The 17,131-nt window shown below is 40.0% G+C and overlaps 1 protein-coding gene across 3 annotated transcripts in view; it reads right to left on the bottom strand.

Moving 5' to 3' along the window:
• LOC122888488 (adhesion G-protein coupled receptor G2) overlaps positions 1-17,131 on the bottom strand; it is a 22,383-nt gene extending 5,252 nt beyond the window's left edge. Inside the window, exons 1-21 of one of the 3 annotated variants that reach the window (XM_044222977.1) lie at positions 16,664-17,113; positions 16,485-16,582; positions 14,664-14,737; positions 13,519-13,593; positions 8,722-8,781; positions 8,555-8,622; positions 8,394-8,434; positions 8,248-8,287; positions 7,453-7,487; positions 7,220-7,347; positions 6,971-7,091; positions 6,269-6,801; positions 5,971-6,172; positions 5,410-5,566; positions 3,448-3,612; positions 3,125-3,247; positions 2,673-2,718; positions 2,484-2,587; positions 2,223-2,347; positions 1,208-1,579; positions 768-1,051 (exon numbers count right to left, since the gene is read on the bottom strand). In XM_044222977.1, the coding sequence (XP_044078912.1) occupies positions 768-1,051; positions 1,208-1,579; positions 2,223-2,347; positions 2,484-2,587; positions 2,673-2,718; positions 3,125-3,247; positions 3,448-3,612; positions 5,410-5,566; positions 5,971-6,172; positions 6,269-6,801; positions 6,971-7,091; positions 7,220-7,347; positions 7,453-7,487; positions 8,248-8,287; positions 8,394-8,434; positions 8,555-8,622; positions 8,722-8,781; positions 13,519-13,593; positions 14,664-14,737; positions 16,485-16,576 (2,845 nt within the window). In that variant the 5' untranslated portion in view covers positions 16,577-16,582; positions 16,664-17,113. The other 2 variants (XM_044222978.1, XM_044222980.1) reach the window with 2 other exon arrangements.

The following is a 17,131-nucleotide window of genomic DNA, read 5'->3' as shown; positions in this document are numbered from 1 at the left end:
CTGCCTCATGTGCCCTTACTTTCAGTATTATCTCCAAATCAGGTGGTTTAGATAATCTGGCTAAAATGTTTGGCGTGTTTGCAACCCGTCTGACCTGTCCGACTTAATTGTAGCGATGTTCCCAGATTTCAGCAATTCCTTTGGTAAATAAAATGTTAATATAACCGATTACAACCTATACTGGGTTAACTAACCATTACCAATGGGTCTTTTTGACCCACTGTTAATGTAATTTATTTATTTGTTCTTTATATTGTTTTTGGGTTATTTACCCAAACTAAAATATGGTTATTTTGACCCACTGTTAGACACAACAAGCTCAAGTTTTACCTTAAAACTGTCACAAATGTATTGTTAGTTGTAAAAAAGGATGTTCATATGACATTCAAAACTGTATATTATTAACAATCGGTAACAAATAACCACATGTAAGTTTATAAAGAGCTAGATGATTATAACATATCGAAATCATAGCGTAAATAACCCAACAGTAATATAAAAATAAAACTAACACTGGGTCAAAACAACCCCTCTTCTTTGGTGGTTTTCTATACATGGGTACTGGGTAACGTTAACCCAGTATTGTGTTGGTGCTACAGCATATTGGCACAAATGCAGTGATTTTTAGTGTGTACAAATCAAAGATCCAAGTTGTAATATCCTCAAATGGTCTTTTATTGCTGTGGAACTCTCATGATTTCAAAAATGACCAAGTTTTAGTGGACCCACTATTACATGAACACCCAGACCCAAATGAATCAACTCACCTTGCAAAGAATTAAAGATGGCAAAGAGGTACATGAATGGCAGGTTAACAGGCCCCCAGGCAAAAAAGGCAAAGCCCCAAGTGAGGCCCAGAAGGATGGTTATCCCCACCCCACTGCGCACATCCTGCAGTACGGTGCGGTGATGCGCATTGTGAGGGTTCTGCCTCTTTATCTGACACAGCTGTACCAACACCACGATGAACATGACGAGGTTGAACAGAAAAATGACACAGAAATAAGCCACCACTGCCACATAGAAGGCAATGTCATTTTTCAGCCAGCAGCTGTGGGAGAGAACAGGGATGCGAGAGAATTAAAAGGTTAGTTTGTTTGTTGTGTGCAGGTTTTATTTCATGTATCTTGCTATTTGTGGAATATTTTTAGTTTGTGTAGTATAATGTGCATGTAACTGCAGATAAAGCTTCTGTCAGAAGACTCACAAGTCATCACTAGTGCCATCAGCAAATTTTCCATAGGAGACAAGACCATAGTTATCCTTGTTAATCGCAATGACAATAATGACCACAATCATTGGGACACCCCAGCCGACCAGCGAGAACTTCACCATGTGGCATGATATGTAGCTATTGAAGACTTTCACAAGGGCCAGGTACATGTGGACAGCCTCAAGTCCCATCCAGGTGAAGGAAACCAGCAGGAAGTAGTGAAGGAACCAGGCTGTGGAGATGCAGAGGCCCACGGCTTGTGGGTAGAGCGCCAGCCACGCATCCACCAGGAAGACCAGGTTCAGCATCAGCAGAGCCAGGCACAGCTGGATTAGGATTTTGGATGGAATATCCTTACGCAACTTCCTGCAGTGTTCAGATGGATTAGAAACATCTCAGAGGAATCTTCTTAATGAACAATGCATCCACTGTAAAAAGTGCTGTGAAAAAATATATGCCTCTTTCTAGTTTTTGTAAATTTTGCACATTCTTAATACTGCATTGCAAGTCAGATCCATTTGTAAACTCTAGCATTAATAAACAGCAGGGACAAAATAATATAATTTTTATTCAATTTTTATACATGTTGTAATTTGATTGTGGTTCAAGATAATCAAGAATGCAGCTTTCACATTTGAAAATGTCGCACAGGCAGAATTGTGTTTAACTTTGCACATCACAAGATGATCTGTCATGAGATTGGAATTGAAAAAATTGAAAAATGTCTTTTAGAAAATGTTAGCCCTGTCTCTATTACTAACAAAGTCAAGATCAGCCCCCTTCATTATATGTTAATGGACATCAATTATTGATTTTAGAGTAAGAGACAAGACAAGACACAACACTCTAACTTTATGCAACATGGCCAGAAACTAAGGTGTTTAAACCCTGGTGACTTCTAAGTGGTAGATTAAAAAAGACACAGTGGCAGACAACAATGCATACTACTTCAGTGGTATTTATTACATGTTGGATGTGTTTAATTTATCGTATAGCTCTCAATACTCACCCAAAGGTCAAGTAGGTGAGAAGGGTGATAGACAGGAAGATGGCAGAGATTCCACAGCCAATATATGTGATAAAGGTAAGGATGGTGTCCTGGATGCTACTCGTTAGAGGCTTTCTGGAGAGGTCCTGTAAGAAAAAGAAGAAAAACAAGTTACAGCAGAGTGGAATAGTGTTTAAAATTAGGATTAGAACTATTATCAGATCAATTTTCCCCAAACAAATGGATACATGAAAAAATCTTAGAAAATTATCATCTTCTTACCAGCAGGATAGCAAAACTGGTTAAATGATTGCAGCCACAAACTGTCTCATTGTCTGTGCTGTTTCGGACAAAACAGCCATCTGGATTCCAACCACCTGATCCGTCTGCCGGTAGAAAACACAGATTAACTATATTTTCATATTTGTTTGTTTATATTCACTTAATTCTGGTAGACATTGGGAAACGTACCATTTAATGCGGAGTCCCAGAAAACACATGTAGCCACAAAATTACCCTGTAGTTTGGGAAAAGGCACACACGCTTGTATCAGTTTATGATTGTATCATCATGATTGTTTTTCTCTGTTGAGAGTGACAGTTACAGCATGTTTGTGGCCTTTCTGTATTTAAACTGCAGCTGCTAAAATGTATAAAAATTCACTTTTGTATTTAATTGAGAATGCAGTTTGTGCAAAGTTTGTGCCCTACAGTGTCTAATTCTACAGTTTGCTTCTGATGTACTTCGGGTGTTAGTGGCAGTATAGTATTGAAAGTGGGTGGAGCTAGTTGGTGGAGACATTTAAAAGTAAGTGTGAGGTTGCAGTAATTAGGCTGATAAGTGAGACCAAGTCATTATGTCTATGAAAACAGCAAACAGTTAAGCAAACAGTTAAATACTATTATCTTAAAAAATGGGCTTACTGGAATGGGCTTTGTGTGCCTCAGGTGAATTACAACATCGTCCTGCAGTCTTGTGATTGACAGGTTGGCCACACTCGCTCCCAGGATCCCACTATTGAGTTTGCGTTCTCTCAAAGATCTGTCCTGCATGGCCATTGAGAAACAATCCAAAAAACACTAGGTGTCAGTTTGTAAAGTTTACAATGTTTACAATGTTTTATGATGATAAAAGTAACACATTTCTGTATTGTAATCAAAAGCCAAGAGTCTCAGAGTTCTGTTTTTCCTTAGCTAATGATAATGCATATCCCGCTTTAAATGGGATGTTTGTTGAATGTATAGACCTGGAAAACTGTGCTCTTCTGGTAGAAATTAAACTGGACTCTGGAGGCCAGCTGCTGTTCCTGTGAGGTTAGGCCCTGTGTGAGAGAGGGGGGCAGCCTGATGGAGCCCTGAGGGATGGAGGAGTCTGTTGTCACACTCCTTCTGAGCCTGGGATCCCCACGGACCTGCAACACACATGGGACATGAAGAGAGAGACACAGGCTTAACAACTAGATTTTACTTTTTTATTTGGGGCAACTGACATCAATCTGTCAGACATCACTCTTTGTAATAGCTGGGCTGCAATAGCTCAGCTCATTTCTTCTTCAAAGTGGTGCTACATGTACAAAAACAAGCGTAATCCCAGGATGAACCCAGAGAAATCATTAAAAAAGGCATGTAATTGTAATGAAAGGAAGTAGGTTGCCAGACTTTCTGATCTAGTTCACCTCACTGGATGTTTTCATGCAGAAACAGCAACAACATTTCCACATTTGTAAAATATACTGTAGCTAAGATCCAAATTATTTATCAATGTAGGTATTTTTTTTTTTCAGATATAAGATCATTGTTGAATTTTGAGGAATTCATTGTGTTGGAGAGCAATTTCTAATCGTTAAAGAGGTGCAGAACATTCTGAAATATTTGGACAATAGACACTTTTGCACGTTTTACTTGTCATAGCAGGCAAAATACATGTGGAACAAATAACAATAACAAGGACAGTGGTCCACTGAAATGTCTCAGTAAGCCATGCCAGCAAAATACCAGGGCCCTGGAACTGGTATATCTAAATGGAAAGCAGCCATCAACCATCAATCATGTATTTAATTACACATGTGCTTTTCATTCTGTGATGTGTCAACGTTTCTGGTGTGAAAAACGTCTGCTTGCTCTTCCACTTCCAGAGAATGCTTAAATAAATATCAGTTAGTTTTAAGTTGGTCCAAAGTTTTTCACTATTAACTGCCTGTTTGAAAATGTAGCTGCAGGTGTATTAAGTATCAGTGGTGGAAGAAGTACTCAGATCCTTTAATTAAGTAGAAGTACCGATACAACAGTCCAAAATACTCAATAAATAAAAGTCCTGCATTCAAAATCCTACTTAAGTAAAAGTACAGAAGTACTATCAGCTAAATGTACTTAAAGTATTAAAAGTAAAAGTGCTCGTTCTGCAGAAAAATGTCCCCTGTGACTGGTATATTGTTGTATTGTATATATATGACATTAGATTGTTAATACTGATGCATCAATGTGTAATCTGCATTTTACTGTTGTAGCTGGTTGAGGAGGAGCTGCTTTATCTACTTTATAAACAGTTTAGTGGTACTTTTGTCCAGTGTTTCCCAACCTGGGGGTCAGATCCCCTCCAAAGGGTCACAAGATAAATCTGAGGGGTCATGAGACGTTCTGCTACACAAATCTGTATTCTTATTTTGGTCTTTTCTCTAATGTTACAATGGTTATTTAAATGAAACCATCTGAAAAGTTTAGATAGGAAATCTCTCTTTGGTGGAACTGATAAAAACTCATAGACATCTGAAACATGTCACAAAGAGCCCCAACTATACAATGTAATGGGTCACAACACAAAAACCACTGGTTTGATCTTTAACAATGTGTTGTATTTTATAAAATTGGCATATTTTTTTAAATGTAATCTTAATCTGAAAAGTAACTAGTAACTTCAGATGTTAAATAAATAGTGCAGTAAAAAGTAGTAACATTTCCACTACGCAAGTATGAAGTGGCATAAAAGTATTTCAAAACAGTACAGTACCTGACTAAATGCTGAACCGTTGCATTTGACCTGAAACTTAATTTGATTAATTTCAATTGTTCAGGCTTTTCAAACCTTGCACATTTAACTCTTAAACACCTACATCTGCTGTAAAAAAGCTGTAAAAATAACCAGTAGTTGTGATGTATGACATATACAATTCTTCATGCAGATGCAATAAACCCGACTATTCACACCATACCTCTACATTATTGGGCGCTGAGATGGAAAAAAATGTTTCCTGAAAGTTATTGCCATCTGCTGATTTCACAGAGAGAGCCACAGCCGGGGACAAGAGGGTCTCCGCCTCTTTTTCAAGGACCAGCTTCAATGCCACTGTATCGACAATCCTTATAATCCTGATGAAAAAAGAAATGGATTGGTGTTGTGCAAAATAAGAATAATTTTAATATTTGTTGAGCCAATTCAGTTATACTAGTGGTTCCCAACCCCTGAGCCGCAGACCAGTACCAGACTCCGGAACATTTACTGTCAGGCCTCGAGGAAGCGATATGATTCGATGAAAAAAAGCTGAATAATTATATACATGTATCTTTATGGGCTATTATTGGTTATGTTTGTGCTAATTACTTTGAACTGAAGTCCATTATCACAACATTTCAGCATCAAACAGTACAAAACCTCTGAGGCCATAAAAACAGTTTGAGGTGCAAAAAAGGTCTGGAGCCCCCTGAGTTATGCCATCAGATTTCTTTAGCAGTGCACACTATGTTAGAGAATGTCAAATAAATTAATCTGTAACCTCTCAGAGGAGTTGGACAGCGTCTCAGGAGAAGCACCCAGCAGATTGCTGACAATGTGGACGGAGGTGTTTCCCAGCGCCAGGCTGACGGTCGGGCCTGACAAAAGATTCTCCAGCTGAGACACCAGCTGATCCACCTGGCTGGAGTTCAGTTTGGACACGTCACTGGTCTGGTCAAGCAGTGCGCTGGCTTGGCTGTCAGCTGCAGTCAACAGAATTTAAAGGGGATGCTATAATGATGCTATAATGATGTAAATGTTGCAACAGAGTGGTGCACAGTGCTGAGGTGATAACAAACCTGACTCGGTGGTCCCAGAAACAGATACATTTGTGGTGGTTGCTGTTGTGTTGTGTGCTGTGACAATAGCAACGGTGGTGGTGCCATTCAGGGCTGTTGTGTTGCGTGCTGTGACAGTAGCAACGGTGGTGGTGCCATTCAGGGCTGTTGTGTTGCATGCTGTGTCAGTAGCAACGGTGATGGTGGAATTCAGGGCTGTTGTGTTGCATGCTGTGACATTAGCAGCGGTGGTGGTGGCATTCAGGGCTGTTGTGTTGCGTGCTGTGACATTAGCAGCGGTGGTGGTGCCATTCAGGGCTGTGGTGTTGCGTGCTGTGACAGTAGTAGCGGTGGTGGTGGCATTTAGGGCTGTTGTGTTGCGTGCTGTGACATTAGCAGTGGTGGTGGTGCCATTCAGGGCTGTTGTGTTGAGTGGGGATGAAGTTACATTTACAGATGTGGTGGTGGCGTTTGGTTGTACGGTTGTCACATTTGGGCGGGTGGGGTGATCACACTTCTTTTCCAGCAGCACAACAACATTTTTTCCTTTTTGACTATAAGGGAAAAGGACAAATTAAGATCTTGGGTGAAAAGTGAAAGTATTTGTAGAAATTTTACATCAGGTGTTACATCCCTGAAGTAAACTACTATCAAGTTCACTGAGTTTGTAAAGATTTAGGGAAGTTATTGCAGAAGATAGGGTGGTAAGAAGATAATACAAACCATTTAAGGACGTTAGACTGTGTCACTGTCGTACAAAAGTCAGCAGGGTTTATTCTAACATTATTCCATGAGAGCTGGAAGTTTAGTGGATTGTTGGTGACTTCTGAATTTCCACAAATTGCTGTGTGACACATAAGACAAAACACAAATGAGAAGTTTTACAGGACACAGCTGCAGTTATTTTCTTGACTGTATGAACTGATGTTAAATTGACTTGTCGACTTGTGTCCCTGTCGTTAATATACACACCTGCTTGGACCACTTCTCCATTGTAAGTGATTTGTTTCTCAGACTGAAACACATTCATCACGGCTGCCGACACGTCACAGATAGGAACCTCAATGGCAAAGACTAAAATCACCCTACATCTTTGAAGACTGGAATTAAAAAATCAGAAGAGGTTTGAGTCTGTTCAGATGTATCAGATGTATCAGTGCATATAAATGTTGTTCCTTCAAAGCTACTAATATGATTAGACTCACTTTGTTGTTGTGCTTTCACAGGCCACATTGCCATCCTGAGTAGAGATTTCCATTTTAGTCAAACTATCTCATGTGATTATGTTAGAGTAACACATTAAAATAAGTTATATACTTTGTATGCTTTGTAAACAAAATGTACTTCTGTGCATTAAAAGACAAGAAAAGGTACCAAAAATGCTGTTTGGTCATGAAATGTTCACAAAGTGTCAATTAAGTGCAATGGAAATGCTGGCCAAATGTTGCATATTTCATGAACAAACTGCTCAAGAAGTGTCACAAAAAGAGAAAATGTGGACATACACACAAGTGTCATAAAGTTTCACTTCATGCATTTTTGTGACAAGTGGCCAATTTCCTGAATGAAATGCATTACACAAAAATAACTTTTTAAGTTTTTAAAAAAAGGCATCCCACAAAAGCATTTTGTGCACAAAATGCACAATGTGACATTACTCATGGCCCTGGCTGAATACGTAGACTTCAGTGCCAAATCCTTACATTACATTACATGATATATAAACTACAGTATCACCACATATTTCAGCTGGATCTCTCTTGTAATTAGCTGTCTTGCTCACTGTGACACTGTTATTTAACCAATTAGGTAAATTATACGCAATAGTAAAAGATAGATTTCCTTTTTAAGCAAATCAAAAAGGCATTTTATTTTTAGATAATATGACCAAAATTATTTGATTACATTTGGATTAGTTTTGCTTTAGCAAATAGTCAAAATAATCATAGTAGAAAATGTGGAAGTTTAGGCAATATGATTATGCTTTGATGGCTGATTACCTTGTATTGAGATGCAATGATGGGCGATGGACATGAAATACTGTAAAGGAACATTACAAAGATTGTGATTTATTTTTAATTTGATGAAAGGGTATTTATTCATGTAAAATTTGATTTGTATATGCTTGCAGAATGGCAAAACTCACTTTGCACTGAGAGAGCAGTTAAGTCGTTTTATCTTAGAAATCTGTAAAAATTCAAGAGATTAGTTTGATGCTACAATAATTCATTGATGCAAAATGGATCATTAAAGACAAAACATACACTTACATATGTATGCATGGTCTGTGTGTGCACGTAAACTTACCAGGGAGGAGACATATGAAAAGTTAATCTGGGGATCTTGTGTTGACATTTTAAAAGTGTAGTATGCATCTAAAAACAAACAAACAAATAAAAAACATTAACTTAGTTTTCAGACTATATCTATTTAGATAATAATCTGGTGGTTTTGTGAGGTGAATAAACACTCACCAGTTCTATTGCAGTAAGCAGAGCAGCTGCAGTTGTTGTTGTTGTTGTTGTTGTTCTCATCTGTCAAAGCATGTTAGTTTACTGTATTCAAATGTCAGTGTGAACAGAACCACAGCAATTTCCAGTTCTTCATACAGTATTTAACCTGTCTTACTTTAACACATTTTGTGGCACTGAGGAGAAATTGGGACAAATTGAGATTGTACCCTAATCTACATATCAGACCTCACACATGTTCCTCAAAACCCTGTTTATGGAATATGCTTATTTTGTCTATTTCAGCTATTTTCATGATACTTAATAATGTAAAAAGAACAATGAGTCCTAATAGATTACACTTTATTGTGATCTAAGTTTGCTGGTGAAGACTGAAGATTATTTGTACGCATGCACTCTCTGAGTCTTCATGTAGCCTTTGAGAGCTCCGAGCGTTGGTGTCATCAGTCCTTCGTTTCTCCTCAGAGTGACCACTCTGTCATACAGCCCAGATTTGTGATGGGATCTCTGTACCTCTGCCAGCGTGGTCTTTATTGTGAATGGTCAACATGTTTTGGAAATTCAAAGCAATGGATGTGCTTTAACGCATCTTGACATGTGACACTGCACAGTGGTTGAATTTATTGACTCAAAACCTGTCAGCTTTTTATCCGTAAGAAATGTGTAGAATTTGACAGTGTGGGTTAATATATATATATATATATATATATATATATATATATATATATATATACGCATTGAGCAATGACCCATCATCCAATGTGGGTCCTTAGGCAAGACCCTTTACACTACTGCTTACCTCATGATGATGAGTGACAATGAAATATATGACATGCCGGCTCAGACGTCGCCCAGCCAAACAAGGTCTGTGTCAGGTGTTGGGGAACCAGAGCATTGAGATGACAAATGGGCTACTGGAACAAGACGGAGATGGGCGAGATGCGATAACAAGGCTCTGTTGGAATGCTACTACTCCAGTAACTCTAGTCAGAGGGGTTACATGCAAAGAATGTGGGATGAATGGTTACTTCGTAACCCACAATCAAGGCTTACAGCGAAGCAACTAGTAGCTCAGTGTTCCAACATCCACAACCGGCAACTGCTATCACAACTTGAGATTGACGAGATACAACACAAATGCTACGGCAAGGGGGAGCCAGGACAACGGGTCAGAGGGGAGCCAACGGCGGCTCCCCAACCAGAGATTGGGTACAAAGCCCCAACAAGTGCAATCACGCTGAACGAGGCAGCGACTGACCTGAAAGATAAGATCATGGCGAGAATGAATGCAAGGCAACCCTGACGCCAATTACAACGGCTAAGTGAAGTACCATCAGAAAGTCTCCTAGAAGATGTGAATGCAGCATTGAGTGCGATCCCTACCACAACCATCACTGAAACCAATGAGCTGATATACGCCTCAGCAGCAGTGATCCTCGAGATGCTTGGCTATAAGAGCAACCATGGGAGCCATGAGAAACAATACCCACCATGGAAACGAAGGCTGGAGGCCAAAATCAAGGAGGCACGGAGAGAAGTGAGCCAACTGACAGAGGCCGAGAGAGGTGCAATGAGAAAGCAAGTACCCAAGAAGTACAACCAGATGCCCATACCTAAAGCACTCAAAACTGCCAAACAAAGGCTCCATGCCTTGGCCAGCCGCCTAAAGAGGTACACGAGAGATAATGAAGCCAGAAGACTAAACCGGCTGTTCGCAACCCAACCTGCGAAAGTGTTCGCTCAAAGGCAGGGTAATAACAGCAGAGCAGACCCACCAAGGCTAGAAACTGAACAGTACTGGAAAAGTATATGGGAGAGGGAGGCATCACACAACAGCGATGCACAGTGGCTGGTGGCGCTGAGAGAGGACCACAGCAACCTCCCTTAACAGAATCCAGTCACCATCACAGCAGCAGACATCCAAGAAAGAGTCTCAGGTTTGAAAAACTGGACAGCACTGGGCCCTGACAGGATCCACACCTACTGGCTAAAGAAGCTCACTGCACTCCACGAGCGCCTAGCAGCACAAATGAACCAGCTGCTAAGAGATGGGTCGCACCCTGAATGGCTTACCGAAGGGCGTACAATCCTGATCCTGAAGGATCCCGCAAAGGGTACAGTCCCATCCAACTATCGGCCAATAACCTGTCTCTCCACAACATGGAAGCTCATGTCAGGCATCATCGCGGCTAAGATAAGTGGACACATGGATCAGTACATGAGCAAAGCACAGAAGGGCATTGGCAAAGGAACCAGAGGAGCCAAACACCAACTCCTGGTTGACAGAACAGTCACCCAAGACTGCAGAACCCGACACACCAACCTGTGCACTGCCTGGATTGATTACAAGAAAGCATATGACTCAGTGCCACACACATGGATCACTGAATGCTTGGAGATGTACAACATCAACAGGACTCTAAGAGACTTCATTGCAAACTCGATGAGGCTGTGGAAAACCACCCTTGAGGCCAATGGCAAGCCACTTGCACAAGTATCCATCAAATGTGGCATGTACCAAGGAGATGCTCTGTCCCCACTGCTGTTCTGCATAGGTCTGAACCCCCTCAGCCAAATAATCAACAAGACTGGCTATGGATACTGACTCTGGAATGGGGCCACCATCAGTCACCTCCTCCACTTGGATGACATCAAGCTATACGCTAAGAGCGAGCGGGACATCGACTCACTGATCCACACCACCAGGATCTACAGCTCTGATATTGGGATGTCATTCGGGCTTGAGAAGTGTAGCCGAATGGTGAGAGGGAAGGTAGTCCACACAGAAGGGGTCTCACTTCCAGAAGGAACAATAGCAGACATTGAGGATGGTTACAAGTACCTTGGAATACCACAGGCAAATGGCAACCTCGAAGAGGTAACAAGGAAAACAGCAACTGCCAAATACCTCCAACATGTAAGGCAAGTCCTAAGAAGTCAGCTCAATGGCAAGAACAAGGCCCAGGCAATAAACAGCTACGTCCTGCCAGTGATCCGATACCCTAATAATAATAATAATAATAATAAGGTGGCCAAAGGAAGAGATACAGACCACAGACGTTAAGACGTGAAAGCTCCTCACCATGCATGGAGGGTTTCATCCCAAATCCAGCACCCTGACACTGTACGCTAGCCGTAAGGAAGGTGGCCGTGGACTAGTGAGTGTGAGAGCCACTATACAGGATGAAACATCCAAGATCCACAAGTACATCAAAGATAAGGCCCCAACAGATGACGTGCTCAGTGAATGTCTCAGGCAATGGGGAACAGAGGAAGAGGTGCTGGAGGAGGGACCATCATGGGATGTACCACCGGAACATAACTGAAGTGGCTGATATCAAGAAATCCTACCAATGGCTAGAGCGGCCGGACTGAAGGACAGCACAGAGGCACTCATCATGGCTGCACAGGAGCAGGCCCTGAGCACCAGAGCAATAGAGGCCCAGATCTACCACACCAGACAAGACCCAAGGTTTAGGCTGTGCAAAGAGGCCCCTGAGACAATCCAGCACATAACTGCAGGGTGTAAGATGCTGGCAGGGAAAGCATACATGGAGCACCATAACCAAGTGGCTGGCATAGTGTACAGGAACATCTGCACGGAGTATGGATTGGAAACCCCAAGGTCAAAGTGGGAAACACCTCCAAAGGTGGTAGAGAATGACCGAGCCAAGATCCTGTGGGACTTCCAGATTCAGACTGACAGAATGGTAATGGCGAACCAACCAGACATCGTGGTGGTGGACAAACAGCAGAGGAAAGCCGTTGTGGTTGACGTGGCAATACCAAGTGATGGCAACATCAGGAAAAAGGAACATGAGAAACTAGAGAAATACCAAGGGCTCAGAGAAGAGCTGGAGAAGGCTTGGAGGGTGAAGGCGACAGTGGTGCCCGTGGTCATCGGAGCACTCGGGGAGTGACTCCCAAACTGGAGGAGTGGCTACAGCAGATCCCTGGAAGAACACCAGACATCTCGGTCCAGAAAAGTGCAGTACTAGGAACAGCAAAGATACTGCGCAGAACCCCAAGCTCTCTTCATGCCAGCAGTTAGTAATGTTGGCTTTCTGTTTTTTTGTTGTCTCTAAACTCAAGCTGAGATAACCCAGATGACATTATCCACATCGCAGAACCACAGAGGACATTATACAGCTGGACAGTTTCACATTTTTTCAAGCCTCATATTAGCTTCAGCTAACCTTGACAATGCATTTTTACACAGAATGAGGACTTATCTCTTATGTTGAAATTGCTTTAAGAAAGGATCTCTTCACCGCCAGTACAAACAGGTACATATGGGCCTGTATTGTTTTAAGACTAAAGCTAACTTTTTGTCAATGTTTCCAGTCTTTGTGCTAAGTTAAACTAATTGGCTGCTGGCTGTAGCTTCATATTTAGCGTTCAGACATGAGAGTGGTATCACTTTTCATCTAACTCTCAGCAAGGAAGCAAATATGCGTATTTCTAAAAATGTCGAACTCTTCCTTTATCTGAATACTTCCTTTAGCTGAATACTTCTTTTATCTGAATAATTCTCCTCCACTGTATTCCACATCACTGAGTGATGACCTTTTATCTCTACTTTGTGACATATTTTGTGTCCTGTCATTAGTCTAACAGGTTGGTTTTCATTTTCAACCAGTGACACATTACTGTATAACAGATGGGTGGAGGTGAAAAGAAAGATTGTGAAGGACTGTTGTGGTTTGTCAGAGGCTGAAAAGGATGTTTGGCCCTTTCTGATTAAAAATTATTATACTGATATGGCGGTGAGGATGATTCTGTGTACTTTTGCAAGCTTACCTGAAGTCTGTGCATTTGTTGTAGGAAGTGTAAGAGGGGAAGTGGCAGCAGAGGTCTGATTACAGGAAGCCTGGCCTGATGAGGGAACAAGAATAATTATGTTCTGTCTGCACAGAATAATTGACAAAGAAGAAATTCAAGCTCACATTTTGTAACTTCAGTTTAATGGTGATCATTGTGACCTACAGCCATAATACTGTATGGTAGACAGTGGATAACTGACAATGTTATCGTGCATTGTTATGGACCATATTCAGTATACATATTAGAATTTCTTAATCTTGTATTTCAATCCCACATGGGGTTGACTGATATGTATTTACACCGGTTTGCAAAACTGTTTGCCTCCTTCCTGATTTATTATTTTCTATAATTTTTTGCATGTTTGTCTCACTTATTGCAGTTGTTGCTGCTAAGGGTGGCCCAACCAGTTATTAGGTTTAGGGGGCAATCACTTTTTCACACAGGGCCATGTAGGTTTGGATTTTGTTTTCCCTTAATAATAACAACCTTCATTTAAACACTGCATTTTGTGTTTACTTGTGTTATCTTTGACTAATATTTAAATTTGTTTGATGATCTGAAACATTAAAGTGTAACAAACATGCAAAAATACAAGAAATCAGGAAGGGGGCAAACACTTTTGCACACCACTGTAGGTTTGTTGGAGATTTTAAAGACTGATACTGTATATTAATAATAATAATAGGTAGCTATTAGAAATAAAGAAAACAAACAGAAATATAAAATGTATCAATACATTTATAAAAAATAAAAATAATTCCTAAAATATGGGATTATTTCTATATTATTATTTTGGATCTTTTATTCCTGTGCACACAATACTTTTGTCAACTTTTTCTCATTAAAAATGGTTGAGAAGCTCAGTCATATGTGATAGTTGCCCAAAGTTGGAAGAAGCTTCAGCACTATGTAGTTTTGTGTTATTAAGAAACAGACAGCAATCAGACTGGAATAACAGGTTACTGTATACATTTGAGAAAAAGAAAATTGAACACATTAATGTGTGTGTGTGAATGCCTGGCATGTCATACATGTCAGTTGTTGGCCCAGATAACGTGACTAGACTGATTGAAAGATGTTGTCTTTTATTCAAACCTGCCATTGCTGATGTCATAACATACCTGCCAATAGGACGACCAGCAGCTGTATGTGCAACCAGTGTAAATGTTTGACACGTGAGCCTGGCTTCTTCACTCTGTAATATAACAAATCCAATCATTTAAACCTTTTTCAAATGGTTATTGACCTATATCAAGTGAAAATGTCTGGTTTTAAGCTTCATTGTAGCGACATGTGGCAATTTTGATATTTATTTTTGAACAACAGTTAAAGAAAAAGTATGAAAGACTGAGTCATACAGAAAACTTCTCAGGTATAATCATGAACATCTCTTCCCATCACACTAATGCTAATGAATGCTGAAGGCTTTCCCTGTAATTATATGTCTGAAAGGTTTTTATCTTTGGTTCAGATTATTCAGTCAGTTAACCATATCTTGCAATGTCCTGAAGAAATGTATAAAGCTAAATCAAACAGTTGAAGGCATTCCTGGTCAGACACACCTTTGAGTATAATTAGAGTACAATACGACAGAACAAACACATTACCTGTATCACAGATTTGGGAAACTGCAAACAGTAATATATATTGAGTAGTACATATTGTACTGTATAGACACACATGTTGGTTTCGATGAACAATTGGTGAATGTTTGCTTGGGCCAGAGCTTTTCAGGCGTTTACACCTGTTATGAAGCTGTGCTGTTATCATGCAGTGAATTAACAAGTACTGTGGTAGTAGAGAACTTGCATTTATAACTCTAAACTTTGCTATATGCTTTTAATATATATGTGTATATATATATATATATATATATATACACACACACCTGTATATATATTCATGTATTTAAAAATCACAAAGTAAAATTTGAAAGAAGACAGCACCACAATCCAAACATAAACAACAGTGGCATGAATTTTACAACCAAAACAAGCTGTCCAGATATATCAATAGGAATCAAATTAAATAATTACAAAAACCTATCTATCCACTTAATATTATGAGATGCATTAGCGACACATAACAGCAGTATAAGTAAAGGTACAGGTATTGTTGGACTACATGGGTGACTTTAAACATATTGTGGTTATTTTAATATCAGAGAAAAAACATTAACTTCCTCCTACAGCGAGTTTCAGCATTAAACAAAAAGCATCCAAATAGTGGAAGTTGAGTGGGTGGGAACATTCTGTCTGGACAAAAATGGTGAGACTTGTTCATGGTAACAGCAAAAGAGGACGAATAGAGTAAATGAGAATAAAAATCACTGCTCAGCGAGGGGGAAATCTAGGCAAACAGCTAATCAAACAACATTTGAAGTCAACTCCTGCCAGGTAAGAACAAAACAAAGACACGAAGCAGTTGTTGCTGTTAAGGGTGGCCCAACCAGTTATTAGGTTTAGGGGGCAATCACTTTTTCACACAGGGCCATGTAGGTTTGGATTTTGTTTTCCCTTAATAATAACAACCTTTATTTAAAAACTGCATTTTGTGTTTACTTGCGTAATCTTTGACTAATATTTAAACTTGTTTGACCCTTAATATGATCTGAGCATCACTGCAGTGCATCAGGTGCATCCTCTCTTATATTCTTAGAAACTTCATCAGTAACTTCAATTAATACTTGACTTAAGGATTAAAGAGTATATTCTCAAACAGCCAAAAAGTCACAGAAATAAAAACATAAAGTAAGATAATATTACAAAAAGGAAAAGAAACACATAAAAAAATATTTGACAAGTGATCAGGTTAGAGGTTTAAATAAAAGACTAAAAAGATGAGCTGATAAATAATTCTGAATCAAACCAGATCTGGCTGTGATTTCTGAGACATGCTGTGATCCCCATTAAGGAAAAGGAGACACACCACCACAACTTTACCTGAGAGAGTGGGCAAACATATGCCGACATGACGATCCATCAGAACAAATTCCGGGAACATTCATGACTTTGTCTTCATTTTCATGGAACATAACTTCCTGTGTGCAAAATCCAAACTTGAAAGCAAAGCCAAACCACAATCATTAGATGACCATTTTCTTCTCTGAACCGACACAAACCTGTTGTTGCTATTGTTGCTGGCAGGCTGCTTTTAAGTTCACTGTGACTTTCTCATGCAGGATCAGTAGCTGACACATGTTGGCACGCCCCTGAAACGGCAACCTGAAAAAGTGGCTGTCTCATACATTCACTTTATCTGAGCTGGAGCTAGACTCACTCAGCAATTGTCCTCCTGAATGGGAAATTATTTGATTTTACAACAGATCAGAAAAGAGCCACTGTGCTGAACTATCACACAAAACTATTCCTGTATTCCACAAATTTCCCTGTAGGTTTTCGGAGGTAAGAGATTTTTTTTTTCTATTTTTGTTTGGCAGAAGAGGTGCGCCTCAGGGTGTGTCCTAACCCTGTGAGTGTTCTCAGAGATAGACATGACTCTGAACAAGTGTTTCCAGGGTAACAATACAGAGCTAAAAGAGTCTTGGCATTGAAACATTTACTGTTGCGTCAGAAGAAGTCGCACATCA

Source organism: Siniperca chuatsi, linkage group LG14 (genome assembly GCF_020085105.1).
Source record: "Siniperca chuatsi isolate FFG_IHB_CAS linkage group LG14, ASM2008510v1, whole genome shotgun sequence".
Lineage (NCBI taxonomy): Eukaryota > Metazoa > Chordata > Actinopteri > Centrarchiformes > Sinipercidae > Siniperca > Siniperca chuatsi.
Note: the sequence above shows the minus strand (reverse complement) of the source record. Positions and strands in the feature narration are given on the sequence as shown.